Below are 23,401 nucleotides of genomic sequence, written 5' to 3'. Positions count from 1 at the left end.
TTGTAATCTGTAATGTAACTTTTGGATTAGCCCAAACTCAGTAACCTAATCTGATTACATTCAGTTACTTTTAGATTACTTTTCCCTTAAGAGGCATTAGAAGAAGACAAAAACATTTATGTTACCACGACCAACGACATCTATTACAGGATAAATCAGTGGTAAAGTTTACATAGCTGACCATACATGGATGTTACATTTTACTTTATGTGTTGGTTATGTGGGCTTCTTCTAACTCATCGCTTTCTGTGACGTATAATAATACGATTCAATTATATATCTACATTTAAAACCAAAGTCTATCAGAATTCCAGTCATTCCAATTAATGTTATTCCCCTTGATCTTCAAGAGTAGGACTTGGAAATATGGAAGTATAGATTAGCTACATTGTTTTACCTGAGAATAACCCCAAAACTAAAAACTTATTAGCCAGCCCTACTGTGTTGTTTATCATTGTGTTGTCATGGAGACTGATTGGGCTCATTGATTCAAGTTTAAAAATAAATTCTGCGCTCATGGAATGGCATGCTTTGAGCACTACTGAAAAGTGCTATTTACATGTGAAAAATGAATGTCATATGCTACATTTGCTATAGGCCTATTGTTTACCTTTTTGTTAGTGCCACTTTGATATCTTGATAATATGCACCTGTTTTAAAGGGCAAATCCACAGATGAAACAATAACAAAACGGCCGCCCCGCCTCTGTTTTGGTAAAAAGCTGAGGTATTGGCCTGGAGAAATGTAACCATTCTCAGATTAATAGATAGAACTATGGATGTAAGGACTGCCCACCATGATATCAACATGATAGTTGTAACCATGTTATGAGGATATACAGGACTGACCATCCATGATATCAACATGATAGTTGTAACCATGTTATGAGGATATACAGGACTGCCCACCATGATATCAACATGATAGTTGTAACCATGTTATGAGGATATACAGGACTGACCATCCATGATATCAACATGATAGTTGTAACCATGTTATGAGGATATACAGGACTGACCATCCATGATATCAACATGATAGTTGTAACCATGTTATGAGGATATACAGGACTGACCATCCATGATATCAACATGATAGTTGTAACCATGTTATGAGGATATACAGGACTGACCATCCATGATATCAACATGAGAGTTGTAACCATGTTATGAGGATATACAGGACTGACCATCCATGATATCAACATGATAGTTGTAACCATGTTATGAGGATATACAGGACTGACCATCCATGATATCAACATGATAGTTGTAACCATGTTATGAGGATATACAGTGTTTGTTTACATTTACAATGTTTAAACATTGGAGTATAAGAAGTTTATATTTTGGGTTCTGATGGAGTGTACCAGTTGATCTAAACTCATGAGGCATTTAGAAGTTATTGTCCAAAATAATCAATGGATATATATACACTGCTCAAAAAAATAAAGGGAACACTAAAATAACACATCCTAGATCTGAATGAATGAAATATTCTTATTAAATACTTTTTTCTTTACATAGTTGAATGTGCTGACAACAAAATCACACAAAAATGAACAATGGCAATCAAATTGATCAACTCATGGAGGTCTGGATTTGGAGTCACACTCAAAATTAAAGTGGAAAACCACACTACAGGCTGATCCAACTTTGATGTAATGTCCTTAAAACAAGTCAAAATGAGGCTCAGTAGTGTGTGTGGCCTCCACGTGCCTGTATGACCTCCCTACAACGCCTGGGCATGCTCCTGATGAGGTGGCGGATGGTCTCCTGAGGGATCTCCTCCCAGACCTGGACTAAAGCATCCGCCAACTCCTGGACAGTCTGTGGTGCAACGTGGCGTTGGTGGATGGAGCGAGAAATGATGTCCCAGATGTGCTCAATTGGATTCAGGTCTGGGGAACAGGCGGGCCAGTCCATAGCATCAATGCCTTCCTCTTGCAGGAACTGCTGACACACTCCAGCCACATGAGGTCTAGCATTGTCTTGCATTAGGAGGAACCCAGGGCCAACCGCACCAGCATATGGTCTCACAAGGAGTCTGAGGATCTCATCTCGGTACCTAATGGCAGTCAGGCTACCTCTGGCGAGCACATGGAGGGCTGTGCGGCCCCCCAAAGAAATACCACCACACACCATGACTGACCCACCGCCAAACCGGTCATGCTGGAGGATGTTGCAGGCAGCAGAACGTTCTCCACGGCGTCTCCAGACTCTGTCACGTCTGTCACATGTGCTCAGTGTGAACCTGCTTTCATCTGTGAAGAGCACAGGGCGCCAGTGGCGAATTTGCCAATCTTGGTGTTCTCTGGCAAATGCCAAACGTCCTGCACGGTGTTGGGCTGTAAGCACAACCCCCACCTGTGGACGTTGGGCCCTCATTACCACCCTCATGGAGTCTGTTTCTGACCGTGTGAGCAGACACATGCACATTTGTGGCCTGCTGGAGGTCATTTTGCAGGGCTCTGGCAGTGCTCCTCCTGCTCCTCCTTGCACAAAGGCGGAGGTAGCGGTCCTGCTGCTGGGTTGTTGCCCTCCTACGGCCTCCTCCACATCTCCTGATGTACTGGCCTGTCTCCTGGTAGCGCCTCCATGCTCTGGACACTACGCTGACAGACACAGCAAACCTTCTTGCCACAGCTCGCATTGATGTGCCATCCTGGATGAGCTGCACTACCTGAGCCACTTGTGTGGGTTGTAGACTCCGTCTCATGCTACCACTAGAGTGAAAGCACCGCCAGCATTCAAAAGTGACCAAAACATCAGCTAGGAAGCATAGGAACTGAGAAGTGGTCTGTGGTCACCACCTGCAGAACCACTCCTTTATTGGGGGTGTCTTGCTAATTGCCTATAATTTCCACCTTTTGTCTATTCCATTTGCACAACAGCATGTGAAATTTATTGTCAATCAGTGTTGCTTCCTAAGTGGACAGTTTGATTTCACAGAAGTGTGATTGACTTGGAGTTACATTGTGTTGTTTAAGTGTTCCCTTTATTTTTTTGAGCAGTGTATATACAGTATATAAAAAAATAAATATTTATATACAGTATATATTTTTTTTTAAATAAATATATATATACAGTATATAAAAAATAAATATATATATACAGTATATATATTTTTTTAAATAAATATATATATACAGTATATAATTTTTTAAAATAAATATATATATACAGTATATAAAAAATGTATATATATATATATATACAGTATATATATATAAAAAAAAATATATATATATATATATATAAAATCTTAAATCATTGGTCTCGAACAGATGCAGCTGACTCATGTTATGCTCAGTCAGCAGCACACTTCAATGTTAAACCTGTGTTTTGATGCACTGCAGAAGGCTCTTTGTGTTATCAGTACATCAACCAGAACTATCACCACTGTAGTCAGCAAATCAGCTGTAGGTCCACATGTAGTCCTTTGTGACTCAGTTGGTAAGCTAACAACACCAGGGTCGTGGGTTTGATTCCTGCTGGGTTCACATCTATTCACTCTTCACAGACTGTAAATTGTTTATATTACCTGTGTTTTCTCTGTTGCAGGTCGGGAAGTGTTTCTAACGACTGGGGTGAAATTTATGCCTTCGTGAAGAACCTTACAGACCGATTTGTGAGGTGAGCACCCCCCCCCCCCCCCCCCCCCAAACATGGTAAATGTATGTTAGACAAATGAACTGAACTCTGGGAAAAGGGACACCGCTGGACTGTAGTTTGGATAAATGTTTGTTAAAATGGAACCTGAGGCCCTTGGACACGTTTTGTTTTACAATATAAACAGTAGATATTATTATAACTGACTTTTGTCCAGCTAAAACACGAATCCAATTCATCCCAGTCCATTAAACCGATACAGCCTTGTATATTTACCAACTATTATAGTGGAACAACAGGATCAGTCAACCAAATTGAATTGTAGGCAGAGGACTCGTGTGAACGTTACCGGTTTAAATAAATGAATGGAAGTATGGAGGTAGTTCTGTGCCTAATATGTGTAAAAGAAAAAGTATAAAATAAATCCTCAGCTTTCTTATATCTTCTAGACAGAGGTGGAAAAAGTACCCAGTTTTCATACTTCAGTAAAAGTAAAGATAACTTTAGTAGAAAATGAAGTAAACGTAAAAGTTGAAAGTCACCCAGTAAAATACTACTTGAGTAAAAAGTCAAAAAAAGTATTTGGTTTTAAATATACTTAAGTATCAAAAGTAAATGTAATTGCTAAAATATACTTAATTATCAAAAGTAAAAGTATAAATCATTTCAAATTGCTTATATTAAGCAAACGAGTGAGTTTATTAACATTCTTCATCAAGAATGTTGGCAAAATTTCAATGGGAATGTTGTTCACTTGTCAAATAGCATTAAAAATAGTTTTCCATACTGTATTTTGCCGATTCTTTTCGCAACGCAAATAGTGAGTCGCGACTGAGACGAACTGGTTTAATTCCGGTACCGAGGCAAAACCCGTTGAGAACCTCTGGGCTAGACTAGGCAGCCTGATGTTGTTAGTAGTTTACAGTTTATCAGACTGAAATATAATCTTGTTTCCATGCAGTCCAGCATGTCAGATCTCTACTGGTTAGGTGTATAGGCTGCTACATTTATGGAGATTGTTTTTGATTGTGTCTGTCGGGAGTGATGTGTTATCATGCTTGCTAAATAAATAACAGAGGAAAGGGGAGATCGCCTCTGAGCTTTGTGCGTTGTGCCCGGGCCCGCACAACCTGCGATTTCTGTGAATCTGATTGGTCAAGAGATGCACAGAGCCTGCAGTAGCACTCGGATGTGAAGGACAGAGAAATGGTGCGAGTTCACAAATCGTGAGGCAAATCGTAAAAAAAAAAAACGGTACTTTGCCACTATTTTTAACGCTTTGCGTCAATATATTTTGCTAAACTAAATCAAAAGTCACATGACACCACACCTGATTGAAAAGTGCTGTGGCAAACGCCGCCTAGCCACACGTTTATACGGTGGCTCTGATTGCAGGGTGATTTTTTTTTTTGGATTGCGTAACAACGGCGGTTGACTAAATGTTATGTGCCAGTCCAGACGGTATCGACCCAGCCAAACATAAATGAAGAAACGGTTTGTTAAAGAAAATAGCAAATGGGCCAGGTGTGAGTGGGTGGGAGTGAGGATCAGTCTTCTGGGCTGTGAGAATGGCCATTTGTAACCGGGGTGGACCAGATCCACACATAGATATCTATCCCTCCTCCTGATCGCAGAATGGGCCAGAAGACCTGGGTTCGGGTAGTATTTGATATGTTTCAAATATTTTCAGCGTTTGCTCTAGCCTGCCTAGAGCGCCAGATGGGCGGATGCTTACAGTTTTGGGACTATGCTATTGGTTCATTAAGTCAGGCGTGCTTAGTCAAGCACAGATAAAGCATTTTGAAATGAATGAAAGGATTTCAAATAGTATTTGAACTCAGGCGGTCTGCACGTATTGGGCCAGGGAGAGGCAGGAAGGCAGGGAATGTACAGTAAGGCAAAAGAACACTGAGAGGCGAGGACAATCTGCTATACAATGCTCCTTTACCAAGAACACTTCTGTTCTGCCATGTGGAGCATGCAGACTGGAGAGATTTCTCTCTTTTTTTTCTTCCCTTTCTCCGGATTTCTCCCAGTCTGGCATTGCGAGCAAGCTCTTGATTTATTCAGTGTTGGTTGGAAGAGAAAACTGGAGAAGGTTTTCATTGAAATGACAGGCTTATATTTCAGTCTAGCCTGAGATGTTAGTCTAGATATATATGATCAATAATATCTGTATAGTTCAGATGTGATTCTAGCCAATCCATCACCTGTCTAAAGTTAGAACTGATACAAATTGTTTGACATTTCTCAGTTACGACTAGAATACATTCTCAATGTCCTCAAACAAACTACTCAGTCATGTTCCAAAAATACTTCTTCAGAAAGTACGTGATCTATATGGCTGCTGTATTTCCTTGCCAGATATGGCCGCGTGGCGTAAAGATGCTATGTGCTGTGGGGGAGAACTTGCTGAGACTAGCTGAGACTGGTTGAGACTGGCTGAGACTGGATGAGACTGGCTGAGACTAGCTGAGACTGGTTGAGACTGGCTGAGACTTGCTGAGACTGGTTGAGACTGGCTGAGGCTGGCTGAGACTAGCTGAGACTGGCTGAGACTAGCTGAGACAAGCAGAGACTAGTTAAGACTAGCTACGACAGGCTGAGACTGGCTGAGATTGGCTGAGACTGGCTGAGCCTAGCTGTGACAGGCTGAGATTAGCTGTGTGTGTGTGTGTATTGATGTATCATTGCCATGACAACCTGTTTCCTGTCTCTCATCACTTCCTCCTTCCACAGGAGAACAGCATATCCTCCCTTAAGTCACATACTCAAATTAGACACAAACTAGTGTATTGGTATCTTGTATACCATGTAACATTTGTTGGTAGTTTTCTGTTCGTCACATTGCACATCTGAAGTAATGTCTTTAAACTTACATGCTGACCAGATCGCTCGCGTGCATGTTGATTTTGTCCACCCTCACCAGACGTGATTATGACACACAGGTTGAAATATCAAAAACAAACTCTGAACCAACTATATTAATTTGGGGACAGGTCAAAAAGCAAACATTTATGGCTATTTAGCTAGCTACCTTGATGTTGCTAGCTCATTTGTCCTGGGATATAAACATTGGGTTGTTATTTTACCTGAAATGCACAAGATCCTCTGACAATCCACAGATAAAAGGGTAAACCGATTTCGTTTCTAGTAATCTCTCCTTCACTCTTCTTCTTCTTCTTTGGACTTTATTTAGCGGTTGGAAACAGTGAAAGAATAGCATGGCATTCTTTCACTGTAATGGCTACTGTAAATTGGACAGTGCAGTTAGATTAACAAGAATTAAAGCTTTCTGCCAATATCAGATGTGTTTCTGTCCTTGGAAATGTTATTTTTACTTACAACCTCATGCTAATCGCATTAGCCTACGTTAGCTCAACCATCCCGTGGGTGGGACACCGATCTGTGGAGATCCTTAGGAGGTTTTTAACCTGTCTCCTCCCCGTCATCTAAACTGATTGGAGTGGATTTAACAAGTGACATCAATAAGGGATAGTAGCTTTCACCAGGATTTACCTGGTCAGTCTGTGTCATTGAAAGAGCAGGTGTTCTTAATGTTTTGTCCACTACTGTTTTGTTTCATTCCAGCCCCAGCATGAGGGTTTCCTTTATAGTGTTCTCGTCTTCAGCCAAAGTGATGTTACCTCTCACTGGAGACAGGTATTATATTCCTCCTATTCATAATGACATTACACCTTGTAGTAACACATTATAAAGGATCGTAGTACATGTTATTGCTATAACAAGTGCTAAAGCATTAGTGTATTCCTGGCAGGTTTTAAAACTGACTCATTTAATTGTAGTTTAGTCATGACAGTCCCCAATGGCTATTTATATATGTATCCAATTGTAAACACATCCACTGTACCAGAACATGTTGGATAGTGAATTGATGTCTTTTTGTTTGAAGATATGAAATCCAGGAAGGCCTGGAGAGACTGAGGGAGGTGAAGCCAGCAGGGGAAACCTACATGCATGAAGGAATTAAAGAGGTGCAGTATGGGTAACACCTACATTGGATAGTCTCCAGTAGATGCTTTATAGATGTTACACTAAATATCCACTATCCCTTACCCTAAATCTACTCTAAACCTAACCCTAAACCTAACCCTAAACCTACTCTTAACTCAACCCTAAACCTACTCTAAACCTAACCCTAAACCTACTCTAAACCTAAACCTAAACCTACTCTAAACCTAACCCTAAACCTAAACCTACTCTAAACCTAACCCTAAACCTACTCTAAACCTAACCCTAAACCTAAACCTACTCTAAACCTAACCCTAAACCTACTCTAAACCTAACCCTAACCCTAAACCTACTCTAAACCTAACCCTAAACCTACTCTAAACCTAACCCTAAACCTAAACCTACTCTAAACCTAACCCTAAACCTACTCTAAACCTAACCCTAAACCTACTCTAAACCTAAGCCTAAACCTACTCTAAACCTAACCCGAAACCTACTCTAAACCTAACCCTAAACCTACTCTAAACCTAACCCTAAACCTAAACCTACTCTAAACCTAACCCTAAACCTAAACCTACTCTAAACCTAACCCTAACCCTAAACCTACTCTAAACCTAACCCTAAACCTAAACCTACTCTAAACCTAACCCTAACCCTAAACCTACTCTAAACCTAACCCTAAACCTAAACCTACTCTAAACCTAACCCTAACCCTAAACCTACTCTAAACCTAACCCTAAACCTACTCTAAACCTAACCCTAAACCTAAACCTACTCTAAACCTAACCCTAAACCTACTCTAAACCTAACCCTAAACCTACTCTAAACCTAACTCTAAACCTACTCTAAACCTAACCCTAAACCTAAACCTACTCTAAACCTAACCCTAAACCTACTCTAAACCTAACCCTAAACCTACTCTAAACCTAACCCTAAACCTAAACCTACTCTAAACCTAACCCGAAACCTACTCTAAACCTAACCCGAAACCTACTCTAAACCTAAACCTAAACCTACTCTAAACCTAACCCTAAACCTACTCTAAACCTAACCCTAAACCTACTCTAAACCTAACCCTAAACCTAAACCTACTCTAAACCTAACCCTAAACCTAAACCTACTCTAAACCTAACCCTAAACCTAAACCTACTCTAAACCTAACCCTAACCCTAAACCTACTCTAAACCTAACCCTAAACCTACTCTAAACCTAACCCTAAACCTAAACCTACTCTAAACCTAACCAAACCTAACCAGTCAAAACCACTCTACTAATGACCTGACCACATTTGAAAACGACTTCACCTTCACCTACTGGACAGAATATCCCCCATGTTATGCTTGTAACAGGTAGATACTGTGCTAGCCTTGTCTTTACTTGTCCGCTAGGCATTGGTGTGTTTTATCAGTTTGGCACTAAACACTGTTTAGATAGGGAGCAATTCAGATGCCTCCAAGTGACCTAAATAACAACTTCTAACTCATCGTCTGAGTCCCAAATGGCACCCTATTCCCTATATAGTACACTACTTTAGACCAGAGCCCTATTCCCTATATAGTACACTACTTTAGACCAGAGCCCTCTTCCCTATATAGTGCACTACTGTTGACCAGAGCCCTATTCACTATATAGTGCACTACTGTTGACCAGAGCCCTATTCCCTATATAGTACACTACTATAGACCAGAGTGAAAGGAGATACGCAGTCAGTTACACTACTGAATCAGAGTGGTGCTGGGGACTTCATTAATCAACGTCCGGGGAACAGTTGTTGTTGGGGATTAACTGCCTTGATCAAGGGCTGAATGGCAGATTTTTCTACCTTGACGGCTGGGGGATTGAAACCAGTGACCTTTCGGTTGCTGGCTCAACACTCTTAACCGCCATAAAGAGCAGTATAAAGGGAATATTAAACGGTTAGGTCTGAATTTGCTATTCTGCAGACATACTGTACAACGTTGGGGTCAATTCCCAGTTACACAATAAATGTTATTTTTGTTCGATAAAGATTAGTTTTATAACCAAAAACGGCCATTTGGTTTGCGCGTTATGTTCAGAAAACCACAGGCTCGTGGCGGTCCTGAAAGGCAGACGAAAATTCCAAATAGTATCCGTAATGTTTGTAGAAGCATGTCAAACGTTTTTTATAATCAATCCTCAGGTTGTTTTTAACATACATAATCGATAATATTTCAACCAGACGGTAAACTATTCAATACTACAGAGAAAGAAAATGTCGAGTTTCATCTCTCGCGCGCAGGAACTAATCAAAGGACACCTGATGCGTTTTGAAAAATCTCGCAAATTTTTCAAAATAAAAGCTTGAAACTATGTATAAAGCCTGGTCACAGCCTGAGGAAGCCATTGGAAAATGAATCTGGTTGATACCTCTTTAAATGGAGGATGGGCAGGCAACGGAACAGGGATTTTTCCAAATAAAAGGTACTTCCGGGTTGGATTTCCTCAGGTTTTCGCCTGCAAAATCAGTTCTGTTATACTCACAGACAATATTTTGACAGTTTTGGAAACTTTAGAGTGTTTTCTAACCTAATCTGTCAATTATATGCATATTCTAGCATCTGGACCTGAGAAATAGTCCGTTTACCTTGGCAACGTTATTTTTCCAAACATAAAAATTCTGCCCCCTAGCTGAAAGAAGTTAAGAACAAATTCATATTTACAATGTCGGCCTAGGAACAGTCGGTTAACTGCCTTGTTCATGGGAAGAACGACAGATTTTGACCTTGTCAGCGCGGGGATTTATCTAGCAACCTTTCGGGTTATTGGCCCAACGCTCTAACCACTAGACTACCTGCCACCCCTTTGAAAGCATGGAGCATTGAGGAAAACTGAAATCAGAGTTGGAATTTCTGTTAACTTCCTGGCTAAATTGACTGATTTTAAATTAAATTGACCCCATCCATGTACAGTTTGTTCTTATTCATTCATAATCACATATCTCTGTTTATTCATACCTCTTTGTGTTTGAACCAAAAGGCAAACTATCAAATCAAAGCCCAAACCACCAAGTCCTCCAGCATCATCATAGCTCTGACAGACGGAAAGCTAGAAGTCTTCATACATCAATTAACAGTTGAAGAGGTGAGCTTGAATTTATTAAAAAAATTACCTTTACATTTTTACGTTTGTTAGTTCAAAATTCTTCCCCCCCCCCCCAGACACACTGATTAAACATGGCGTTGGACTAAAAACCAATGCTCAATGGAGCATCTTTTTAGTCCATGACTCAACATAATCTGGATTAGAGAGACTGGCCATTAATATCCAAATGCAGAGTGTTACTTATTGTTTTAAAGTTAAAGTTATTCGTATTCTTCTCTAATGCAGGCCAACATTGCGAGGACCTACGGTGCTCGTGTGTACTGTGTTGGTATCAAAGACTTTGACGAGCAACAGCTAGCCGAGGTGGCTGACACCAAAGATCAAGTGTTCCCTGTCAAAGATGGCTTCCATGCACTCAAAGGCATCGTAAATTCAGTAAGTTTGTATTGTTTTGTTTATTTTTTTGTTCATTTATTTGCTAGAAATGTACATTAAGGGTTCTGATTCAAAGTCAATTATTTTAGAGTTATTTGATAACCTTTTTATGGAAGTTACTTTTGCTTGAAGAGACAGACGTTCATATTGAGGTGCATGGAAAGAGCCCTTGGAAAGAAGTGCTTGTTCATCTGTTTCCTCCAACATGGTCGTGTCTCCTCAGTGCTGTGTCTGTTTCCTCCAACATGGTCGTGTCTCCTCAGTGCTGTGTCTGTTTCCTCCAACATGGTCGTGTCTCCTCAGTGCTGTGTCTGTTTCCTCCAACATGGTCGTGTCTCCTCAGTGCTGTGTCTGTTTCCTCCAACATGGTCGTGTCTCCTCAGTGCTGTGTCTGTTTCCTCCAACATGGTCGTGTCTCCTCAGTGCTGTGTCTGTTTCCTCCAACATGGTCGTGTCTCCTCAGTGCTGTGTCTGTTTCCTCCAACATGGCCGTGTCTCCTCAGTGCTGTGTCTGTTTCCTCCAACATGGTCGTGTCTCCTCAGTGCTGTGTCTGTTTCCTCCAACATGGTCGTGTCTCCTCAGTGCTGTGTCTGTTTCCTCCAACATGGTCGTGTCTCCTCAGTGCTGTGTCTGTTTCCTCCAACATGGTCGTGTCTCCTCAGTGCTGTGTCTGTTTCCTCCAACATGGTCGTGTCTCCTCAGTGCTGTGTCTGTTTCCTCCAACATGGCCGTGTCTCCTCAGTGCTGCGTCTGTTTCCTCCAACATGGCCGTGTCTCCTCAGTGCTGCGTCTGTTTCCTCCAACATGGCCGTGTCTCCTCAGTGCTGCGTCTGGTTCCTCCAACATGGTCGTGTCTCCTCAGTGCTGTGTCTGTTTCCTCCAACATGGTCGTGTCTCCTCAGTGCTGTGTCTGTTTCCTCCAACATGGCCGTGTCTCCTCAGTGCTGTGTCTGTTTCCTCCAACATGGCCGTGTCTCCTCAGTGCTGTGTCTGTTTCCTCCAACATGGTCGTGTCTCCTCAGTGCTGTGTCTGTTTCCTCCAACATGGCCGTGTCTCCTCAGTGCTGTGTCTGGTTCCTCCAACATGGTCGTGTCTCCTCAGTGCTGTGTCTGTTTCCTCCAACATGGTCGTGTCTCCTCAGTGCTGTGTCTGTTTCCTCCAACATGGTCGTGTCTTCTCAGTGCTGTGTCTGTTTCCCTCCAACATGGCCGTGTCTCCCCAGTGCTGTGTCTGTTTCCTCCAACATGGCCGTGTCTCCTCAGTGCTGTGCCTGTTTCCTCCAACATGGCCGTGTCTCCTCAGTGCTGTGTCTGTTTCCTCCAACATGGCCGTGTCTCCTCAGTGCTGTGTCTGTTTCCTCCAACATGGTCGTGTCTACTCAGTGCTGTGTCTGTTTCCTCCAACATGGTCGTGTCTACTCAGTGCTGTGTCTGTTTCCTCCAACATGGTCGTGTCTCCTCAGTGCTGTGTCTGTTTCCTCCAACATGGCCGTGTCTCCTCAGTGCTGTGTCTGTTTCCTCCAACATGGCCGTGTCTCCTCAGTGCTGTGTCTGTTTCCTCCAACATGGTCGTGTCTCCTCACTGCTGTGTCTGTTTCCTCCAACATGGTCGTGTCTCCTCAGTGCTGTGTCTGTTTCCTCCAACATGGTCATGTCTCCTCAGTGCTGTGTCTGTTTCCTCCAACATGGTCGTGTCTCCTCAGTGCTGTGTCTGTTTCCTCCAACATGGTCGTGTCTCCTCAGTGCTGTGTCTGTTTCCTCCAACATGGTCGTGTCTCCTCAGTGCTGTGTCTGTTTCCTCCAACATGGTCGTGTCTCCTCAGTGCTGTGTCTGTTTCCTCCAACATGGCCGTGTCTCCTCAGTGCTGTGTCTGTTTCCTCCAACATGGTCGTGTCTCCTCACTGCTGTGTCTGTTTCCTCCAACATGGTCGTGTCTCCTCAGTGCTGTGTCTGTTTCCTCCAACATGGTCGTGTCTCCTCAGTGCTGTGTCTGTTTCCTCCAACATGGCCGTGTCTCCTCAGTGCTATGTCTGGTTCCTCCAACATGGTCGTGTCTCCTCAGTGCTGTGTCTGTTTCCTCCAACATGGTCGTATCTCCTCAGTGCCTCGTCTGTTTCCTCCAACATGGTCGTGTCTCCTCAGTGCTGTGTCTGTTTCCTCCAACATGGTCGTGTCTCCTCAGTGCTGTGTCTGTTTCCTCCAACATGGTCGTGTCTCCTCAGTGCTGTGTCTGTTTCCTCCAACATGGTCGTGTCTCCTCAGTGCTGTGTCTGTTTCCTCCAACATGGTCGTGTCTCCTCAGTGCTGTGTCTGTTTCCTCCAACATGGTCGTGTCTCCTCAGTGCTGTGTCTGTTTCCTCCAACATGGCCGTGTCTCCTCAGTGCTGTGTCTGTTTCCTCCAACATGGTCGTGTCTCCTCAGTGCTGTGTCTGTTTCCTCCAACATGGTCGTGTCTCCTCAGTGCTGTGTCTGTTTCCTCCAACATGGTCGTGTCTCCTCAGTGCTGTGTCTGTTTCCTCCAACATGGTCGTGTCTCCTCAGTGCTGTGTCTGTTTCCTCCAACATGGTCGTGTCTCCTCAGTGCTGTGTCTGTTTCCTCCAACATGGCCGTGTCTCCTCAGTGCTGCGTCTGTTTCCTCCAACATGGCCGTGTCTCCTCAGTGCTGCGTCTGTTTCCTCCAACATGGCCGTGTCTCCTCAGTGCTGCGTCTGGTTCCTCCAACATGGTCGTGTCTCCTCAGTGCTGTGTCTGTTTCCTCCAACATGGTCGTGTCTCCTCAGTGCTGTGTCTGTTTCCTCCAACATGGCCGTGTCTCCTCAGTGCTGTGTCTGTTTCCTCCAACATGGCCGTGTCTCCTCAGTGCTGTGTCTGTTTCCTCCAACATGGTCGTGTCTCCTCAGTGCTGTGTCTGTTTCCTCCAACATGGCCGTGTCTCCTCAGTGCTGTGTCTGGTTCCTCCAACATGGTCGTGTCTCCTCAGTGCTGTGTCTGTTTCCTCCAACATGGTCGTGTCTCCTCAGTGCTGTGTCTGTTTCCTCCAACATGGTCGTGTCTTCTCAGTGCTGTGTCTGTTTCCCTCCAACATGGCCGTGTCTCCCCAGTGCTGTGTCTGTTTCCTCCAACATGGCCGTGTCTCCTCAGTGCTGTGCCTGTTTCCTCCAACATGGCCGTGTCTCCTCAGTGCTGTGTCTGTTTCCTCCAACATGGCCGTGTCTCCTCAGTGCTGTGTCTGTTTCCTCCAACATGGTCGTGTCTACTCAGTGCTGTGTCTGTTTCCTCCAACATGGTCGTGTCTACTCAGTGCTGTGTCTGTTTCCTCCAACATGGTCGTGTCTCATCAGTGCTGTGTCTGTTTCCTCCAACATGGCCGTGTCTCCTCAGTGCTGTGTCTGTTTCCTCCAACATGGCCGTGTCTCCTCAGTGCTGTTTCTGTTTCCTCCAACATGGTCGTGTCTCCTCACTGCTGTGTCTGTTTCCTCCAACATGGTCGTGTCTCCTCAGTGCTGTGTCTGTTTCCTCCAACATGGTCATGTCTCCTCAGTGCTGTGTCTGTTTCCTCCAACATGGTCGTGTCTCCTCAGTGCTGTGTCTGTTTCCTCCAACATGGTCGTGTCTCCTCAGTGCTGTGTCTGTTTCCTCCAACATGGTCGTGTCTCCTCAGTGCTGTGTCTGTTTCCTCCAACATGGTCGTGTCTCCTCAGTGCTGTGTCTGTTTCCTCCAACATGGCCGTGTCTCCTCAGTGCTGTGTCTGTTTCCTCCAACATGGTCGTGTCTCCTCACTGCTGTGTCTGTTTCCTCCAACATGGTCGTGTCTCCTCAGTGCTGTGTCTGTTTCCTCCAACATGGTCGTGTCTCCTCAGTGCTGTGTCTGTTTCCTCCAACATGGCCGTGTCTCCTCAGTGCTGTGTCTGGTTCCTCCAACATGGTCGTGTCTCCTCAGTGCTGTGTCTGTTTCCTCCAACATGGTCGTATCTCCTCAGTGCCTCGTCTGTTTCCTCCAACATGGTCGTGTCTCCTCAGTGCTGTGTCTGTTTCCTCCAACATGGTCGTGTCTCCTCAGTGTTGTGTCTGTTTCCTCCAACATGGCCGTGTCTCCCCAGTGCTGTGTCTGTTTCCTCCAACATGGTCGTGTCTCCTCAGTGCTGTGTCTGTTTCCTCCAACATGGCCGTGTCTCCTCAGTGCTGTGTCTGTTTCCTCCAACATGGTCGTGTCTCAGTGCTGTGTCTGGTTCCTCCAACATGGTCGTGTCTCCTCACTGCTGTGTCTGTTTCCTCCAACATGGTCGTGTCTCCTCACTGCTGTGTCTGTTTCCTCCAACATGGTCGTGTCTCCTCACTGCTGTGTCTGTTTCCTCCAACATGGTCGTGTCTCCTCACTGCTGTGTCTGTTTCCTCCAACATGGTCGTGTCTCCTCAGTGCTGTGTCTGTTTCCTCCAACATGGTCGTGTCTCCTCACTGCTGTGTCTGTTTCCTCCAACATGGCCGTGTCTCCTCAGTGCTGTGTCTGTTTCCTCCAACATGGCCGTGTCTCCTGAGTGCTGTGTCTGGTTCCTCCAACATGGTCGTGTCTCCTCAGTGCTGTGTCTGTTTCCTCCAACATGGCCGTGTCTCCCCAGTGCTGTGTCTGTTTCCTCCAACATGGCCGTGTCTCCTCAGTGCTGTGTCTGTTTCCTCCAACATGGTCGTGTCTCCTCAGTGCTGTGTCTGTTTCCTCCAACATGGTCATGTCTCCTCAGTGCTGTGTCTGGTTCCTCCAACATGGTCGTGGAACAGCCTGACAGTATAACATTGGCCTCAGCGTGACACTAGTCATTCTTCTCAGAGAGAGGAAATATTCAACCACTATTGAAGGACGGTAGTGGGCGGGACATTCTCCCATGCAACTCCTCATATCCGCAGAGCTGCAAAGCATTGATCAGCTGAAAGATTGTTTAGAGTCAAAATGAATCACAGAGCATTCTCTCCGTTGATATGTAATGTTGGACGCTGCTGTACTAGCAGGCCTCGTTGCTCCTGCTGTACTAGCAGGCCTCGTTGCTCCTGTTGTACTAGCAGGCCTCGTTGCTCCTGTTCTACTAGCAGGCCTCGTTGCTCCTGTTCTACTAGCAGGCCTCGTTGCTCCTGTTCTACTAGCAGGCCTCGTTGCTCCTGCTGTACTAGCAGGCCTCGTTGCTCCTGCTGTACTAGCAGGCCTCGTTGCTCCTGCTGTACTAGCAGGCCTCGTTGCTCCTGCTGTACTAGCAGGCCTCGTTGCTCCTGTTCTACTAGCAGGCCTCGTTGCTCCTGTTCTACTAGCAGGCCTCGTTGCTCCTGTTCTACTAGCAGGCCTCGTTGCTCCTGTTCTACTAGCAGGCCTCGTTGCTCCTGTTCTACTAGCAGGCCTCGTTGCTCCTGCTGTACTAGCAGGCCTCGTTGCTCCTGTTCTACTAGCAGGCCTCGTTGCTCCTGCTGTACTAGCAGGCCTCGTTGCTCCTGCTGTACTAGCAGGCCTCGTTGCTCCTGCTGTACTAGCAGGCCTCGTTGCTCCTGCTGTATTAGCAGGCCTCGTTGCTCCTGCTGTATTAGCAGGCCTCGTTGCTCGTGCTGTACTAGCAGGCCTCGTTGCTCCTGCTGTACTAGCTAGCAGGCCTCGTTGCTCCTGCTGTACTAGCAGGCCTCGTTGCTCCTGCTGTACTAGCAGGCCTCGTTGCTCCTGCTGTACTAGCTAGCAGGCCTCGTTGCTCCTGCTGTACTAGCAGGCCTCGTTGCTCCTGCTGTACTAGCAGGCCTCGTTGCTCCTGCTGTATTAGCAGGCCTCGTTGCTCCTGCTGTATTAGCAGGCCTCGTTGCTGCTGCTGTACTAGCAGGCCTCGTTGCTCCTGCTGTACTAGCTAGCAGGCCTCGTTGCTCCTGCTGTACAGGAGCAACGAATTTCTAGTTAACAAACTATAGTTTAGGCATGTCTGTTAGGACATCTACTTTGTGCATGACACAAGTCAATTTTCCAACAATTGTTTACAGACAGATTATTTCACTTATAATTCACTGTATCACAATTCCAGTGGGTCTGAAGTTTTCATACACTAAGTTGACTGTGCCTTTAAACAGCTTTGAAAATTCCAGAAAATGATATCATGGTTTTAGAAGCTTCTGATAGGCTAATTGACATAATTTGAGTCAATTGGAGGTGTACCTGTGGATGTATTTCAAGGCCTACCTTCAAACTCATTGCCTCTTTGCTTGACATCATGGGAAAATCAAAAGAAATCAGCCAAGACCTCAGAAAAAAAACTGTACACCTCCACAAGTCTAATTCATCCTTGGGAGCAATTTCCAAACGCCTGAAGGTACCACATTCATCTGTTCAAACAATAGTACGCAAGTATAAACAGCATGGGACCACGCAGCCGTCATACCGCTCAGGAAGGAGACGCGTTCTGTCTCCTAGAGATGAACGTACTTTGGTGCGAAAAGTGCAAATCAATCCCAGAACAACAGCGAAGGACCTTTTGAAGATGCTGGAGGAAACAGGTACAAAAGTATCTATATCCACAGTAAAACGAGTCCTATATCGACATAACCTGAAAGGCTACTCAGCAAGCCACTGCTCCAAAACCGCCATAAAAAAGCCAGACTATGGTTTGCAACTGCACATGGGGACAAAGATCGTACTTTTTAAAGAGAAATGTCCTCTGGTCTGATGAAACCAAAATATAATTGTTTGGCCATAATGACCATCGTTATGTTTGGAGGAAAAGAGGGAGGTTGCAATCCGAAGAACTCCATCCCAACCGTGAAGCACGGGGGTGGCAGCATCATGTTCTGGGCGTGCTTTGCTGCAGGAGGGACTGGTGCACTTCACAAAATAGATGGCATCATGAGGTAGGAAAATTATATGGATATATTGAAGCAACATCTCAAGACATCAGTCAGGAAGTTAAAGCTTGGTTGCAAATGGGTCTTCCAAATGGACAATGACCCCAAGCATACTTCCAAAGTTGTAGCAAAATGGCTTAAGGACAAAGTCAAGGTATTGGAGTGGCCATCACAAAGCCCCGACCTCAATCCTATAGAAAATGTGTGGGCAGAACTGAAAAAGCGTGTGCGAGCAAGGAGGCCTACAAACTTGACTCAGTTACACCAGCTCTGTCAGGAGGAATGGGCCAAAATTCTCCCAACTTATTGTGGGAAGCTTGTGGAAGGCTACCCGGCACATTTGACCCAAGTTAAACAATTTAAAAGCAATACTTTGAGTGTATGTAAACTTCTGACACACTGGGAATGTGATGAAAGAAATAAAAGCTGAAATAAATCATTCTCTATGCTATTATTCTGACATTTCACATTCTTAAAATAAAGTGGTGATCCTAACTGACCTAAGACAGGGAATTTTTACTAGGATTAAATCTCAGGAATTGTGAAAAACTGAGTTTAAATGTATTTGGCTAAGGTGTATGTAACTTCCGACTTCAACTGTACATGTAAACAGGGCTGAGTACTTATGGTAATATAATAGTGGTAATATATACATGTAAACAGGAGTACTAGTGACCAGTAGCAAGATAAATAGATAGATAGTAATATATACATGTAAACGGGAGGAATAGTGACCAGTAAAATGATAAATAGATAGTTACTAATATATACATGTAAACAGGAGGCATAGTGACCAGCAGCAGGATAAATAGATAGATACTAATATATACATGTAAACAGGAGTAATAGTGACCAGTAGCAGGATAAATAGATAGATACTAATATATACATGTAAACAGGAGGCATAGTGACCAGCAGCAGGATAAATAGATAGATAGTAATATATACATGTAAACAGGAGGAATAGTGACCAGTAGCAGGATAAATAGATAGATACTAATATATACATGTAAACAGGAGGAATAGTGACCAGTAGCAGGATAAATAGATAGATACTAATATATACATGTAAACAGGAGGAATAGTGACCAGTAGCAGGATAAATAGATAGATACTAATATATACATGTAAACAGGAGTAATAGTGACCAGTAGCAGGATAAATAGATCGATACTAATGGTAATGGTAATCAATAATCAATGAACAGCAGTGTAGTGGAGTGAACCATCTCATCAATAATCATGACAATGCAAAGACCATTAATAACCTACAGAACTTGAGACAAACACATGCAGTATTATTAACCCATGGAACGCCTTGATTGGCCAGTGAGTGACCACGCCCTCTCGTCAAAACCTACAACTTGTTTAGTCATCAAAACCCCATCCTCTTTCACGCCACCGCCAGCCATTATGCGCTCATAATAACCGCTGTGAGAAATAGCAAAACTAATATTTGTGGACGCACCCCGCTGGACATATAGCGCTGCCGCCAGCGATAAGATTCACCATGAAGTTAGTTTGGTGCGTACACAACGTACTAACAGTAATCACATGATGGGACCCTGATGACTGAAGGGCTCTACACATCTCCACCTATATTCACTTAAAGGTACGATCTGGGAATCTGTACAATGGTCCTTTTTTAAATTCATGATGACTGACTGCCAGTCCGTATATCTAGAGGACTGTGTGAATCTACCAGGGGTTTATACCCCCCCCCCCCCCCCCCCCCCCCATCCTTTATCTGTATGACAAATTCAGGTGGCGGGGCTGTCATATTTCTGAAATAGTAAAAATCACAGATTGTAGCTTTAAAGGTTCCAAATCAGACTGTCATATTTAATAAGGCCCTGGTAACTGCTCTCTCCACTTCAGATTGAAGTTTCCGTGACGACGTCCACGAAGGGGTCCAAGTGCCATATATTTGCCGTTAATATGCTCCTTTTTTTTTACCGATTGTGTACGGTGGATTTGCATAGTTTGTCCTTTGTTGATTTATTGGCGTAGCAGGAGATAATGCGGCGGCATGACAGTCGGCTCACATAGAAGGCCTTTTTATATGATAATGCCGCCTCAGGGTTTTTAATAGAACGGAGGAATGTAATGGTCTGGTATAATTTCCCCATAAAGGTTTACATAGCTCCCTCATCTCTCTGTCTCCCCCGTTCTCCCTCCGCATAGCACCCTCTCTCTCCCCCAGTCATCCCCCACATAGCTCTCTCTCTCTTCTCCTCTCTCCTCCCTTACATATCTCTCTCTCTTCTCCTCTCTCTCTCCCACATAGCTTCCCCTCTCTTCTCCTCTCTCTCTCCCACATAGCTTCCCCTCCCTTCTCCTCTCTTCCCCACATAGCTTCCCCTCCCTTCTCCTCTCTCCCCCACATAGCTTCCCATCCCATCTCCTCTCTCTCCCACATAGCTTCCCCTCTCTTCTACCTCTCTCTCCCCCACATAGCTTCCCCTCCCTTCTCCTCTCTCCCTCACATAGCTTCCCCTCCCGTCTCCTCTCTCCCCCACATAGCTTCCCTCCCTTCTCCTCTCTCCCCCACATAGCTTCCCTCCCTTCTTCTCTCTCCCCCACATAGCTTTCCCTCCCTTCTCCTCTCTCCCCCACATAGCTTCCCTCTCTTCTCCTCTCTCCCCCACATAGCTTTCCCTCCCTTCTCCTCTCTCCCCCACATAGCTCCCCTCTCTTCTCCTCTCTCCCCCACATAGCTTCCCTCTCTTCTCCTCTCTCCCCCACATAGCTTCCCTCCCTTCTCCTCTCTCCCCCACATAGCTTCCCTCCCTTCTCCTCTCTCCCCCACATAGCTTTCCCTCCCTTCTTCTCTCTCCCCCACATAGCTTCCCTCCCTTCTCCTCTCTCCCCCACATAGCTTTCCCTCCCTTCTCCTCTCTCCCCCACATAGCTTCCCTCCCTTCTCCTCTCTCCCCCACATAGCTTTCCCTCCCTTCTCCTCTCTCCCCCACATAGCTTCCCTCCCTTCTCCTCTCTCCCCCACATAGCTTTCCCTCCCTTCTCCTCTCTCCCCCACATAGCTTTCCCTCCCTTCTCCTCTCTCCCCCACATAGCTTCCCTCCCTTCTCCTCTCCCCCCCACATAGCTTTCCCTCCCTTCTTCTCTCTCCCCCACATAGCTTTCCCTCCCTTCTCCTCTCTCCCCCACATAGCTTTCCCTCCCTTCTCCTCTCTCCCCGTCTAAAGCAGTCGGTTCAGCAGATCGAACAGGAGACATTTCTAAGGTGTTACAGTCTAATCTGTCCTCCACACGTCGACACAGTCTGATAACAACTGTGATATATCTATTATGCATCTGACTAATGCTGCCGTATCCATTCTGTGTGTGTGTGTGTGTCTGTGTCTGTGTGTGTGTGTGTGTGTGTGTGTGTGTGTGTGTGTGTGTGTGTGTGTGTGTGTGTGTGTGTGTGTCTGTGTCTGTGTCTGTGTGTCTGTGTGTGTGTGTTGTCGTTCCGTTCTGCAGATATTAAAGCAGTCCTGCACAGAGATCCTGACAGTAGAGCCGTCCAGTGTCTGCGTTAACGGTGAGTGTGTGTATAGTTGTTGTTGTAGTTGTGTGTATAGTTGTTGTTGTTGTTGTGTGTATTGTTGTTGTTGTGTATATAGTTGTTGTTGTTGTGTGTATTGTTGTTGTTGTGTGTATAGTTGTTGTTGTTGTTGTGTGTATTGTTGTTGTTGTGTATATAGTTGTTGTTGTTGTGTGTATAGTTGTTGTTGTGTGTATAGTTGTTGTTGTTGTTGTGTGTATAGTTGTTGTTGTTGTGTGTATAGTTGTTGTTGTTGTGTGTATAGTTGTTGTTGTTGTTGTGTGTATAGTTGTTGTTGTTGTTGTGTATAGTTGTTGTTGTTGTTGTTGTGTATATAGTTGTTGTTGTTGTGTGTATAGTTGTTGTTGTGTGTGTATTGTTGTTGTAGTTGTGTGTATTGTTGTTGTTGTGTGTATAGTTGTTGTTGTTGTGTGTATAGTTGTTGTTGTGTGTGTATTGTTGTTGTTGTTGTGTGTATAGTTGTTGTTGTTGTTGTGTGTATAGTTGTTGTTGTTGTTGTGTGTATAGTTGTTGTTGTTGTTGTGTGTATAGTTGTTGTTGTTGTTGTGTATATAGTTGTTGTTGTTGTGTGTATAGTTGTTGTTGTGTGTGTATTGTTGTTGTTGTTGTGTGTATTGTTGTTGTTGTTGTGTGTATAGTTGTTGTTGTGTATATAGTTGTTGTTGTTGTGTATATAGTTGTTGTTGTTGTGTATATAGTTGTTGTTGTTGTGTATATAGTTGTTGTTGTGTGTATTGTTGTTGTTGTGTATATAGTTGTTGTTGTTGTGTATATAGTTGTTGTTGTTGTGTGTATAGTTGTTGTTGTGTGTATTGTTGTTGTTGTTGTGTATATAGTTGTTGTTGTTGTGTATATAGTTGTTGTTGTTGTGTATATAGTTGTTGTTGTTGTGTATATAGTTGTTGTTGTTGTGTATATAGTTGTTGTTGTTGTGTATAGTTGTTGTTGTGTGTATTGTTGTTGTTGTTGTTGTGTGTATTGTTGTTGTTGTTGTTGTGTGTATTGTTGTTGTTGTTGTGTATATAGTTGTTGTTGTGTGTATAGTTGTTGTTGTTGTTGTTGTGTATATAGTTGTTGTTGTTGTGTGTATAGTTGTTGTTGTGTGTATTGTTGTTGTTGTTGTTGTGTGTATTGTTGTTGTTGTTGTTGTGTGTATAGTTGTTGTTGTTGTGTGTATTGTTGTTGTTGTTGTGTGTATTGTTGTTGTTGTTGTGTGTATAGTTGTTGTTGTGTATATAGTTGTTGTTGTTGTGTGTATAGTTGTTGTTGTGTGTATTGTTGTTGTTGTTGTTGTGTGTATTGTTGTTGTTGTTGTTGTGTGTATTGTTGTTGTTGTGTGTATAGTTGTTGTTGTGTGTATTGTTGTTGTTGTTGTGTGTATTGTTGTTGTTGTTGTGTGTATAGTTGTTGTTGTTGTTGTTGTGTGTATAGTTGTTGTTGTGTGTATTGTTGTTGTTGTTGTTGTGTGTATTTTTGTTGTTGTGTGTATAGTTGTTGTTGTGTGTATTGTTGTTGTTGTGTGTATTGTTGTTGTTGTGTGTATAGTTGTTGTTGTTGTTGTGTGTATAGTTGTTGTTGTGTGTATAGTTGTTGTTGTGTGTATAGTTGTTGTTGTGTGTATTGTTGTTGTTGTGTGTATAGTTGTTGTTGTGTTTATAGTTGTTGTTGTTGTTGTGTGTATTGTTGTTGTTGTTGTGTGTATTGTTGTTGTTGTTGTTGTGTGTATAGTTGTTGTTGTGTGTATAGTTGTTGTTGTTGTTGTGTGTATTGTTGTTGTTGTTGTGTGTATAGTTGTTGTTGTGTGTATAGTTGTTGTTGTTGTTGTGTGTATTGTTGTTGTTGTTGTGTGTATAGTTGTTGTTGTGTGTATTGTTGTTGTTGTTGTGTGTATA

The 23,401-nt window shown here is 43.8% G+C and overlaps 1 protein-coding gene across 1 annotated transcript in view; it reads left to right on the top strand.

The window, feature by feature from the left end:
• LOC129826759 (anthrax toxin receptor 2-like) overlaps nt 1–23,401 on the top strand; it is a 141,030-nt gene that overhangs the window by 5,094 nt on the left and 112,535 nt on the right. The window contains exons 2-7 of the mRNA XM_055887817.1: nt 3,564–3,635; nt 7,203–7,274; nt 7,525–7,606; nt 10,581–10,685; nt 10,932–11,081; nt 21,425–21,485. Coding sequence (XP_055743792.1) covers nt 3,564–3,635; nt 7,203–7,274; nt 7,525–7,606; nt 10,581–10,685; nt 10,932–11,081; nt 21,425–21,485 — 542 coding nt within the window. The remainder of the gene's footprint in view (nt 1–3,563; nt 3,636–7,202; nt 7,275–7,524; nt 7,607–10,580; nt 10,686–10,931; nt 11,082–21,424; nt 21,486–23,401) is intronic.

Source organism: Salvelinus fontinalis, chromosome 28 (genome assembly GCF_029448725.1).
Source record: "Salvelinus fontinalis isolate EN_2023a chromosome 28, ASM2944872v1, whole genome shotgun sequence".
Classification (NCBI taxonomy): Eukaryota; Metazoa; Chordata; class Actinopteri; order Salmoniformes; family Salmonidae; genus Salvelinus; species Salvelinus fontinalis.
Note: the sequence above shows the minus strand (reverse complement) of the source record. Positions and strands in the feature narration are given on the sequence as shown.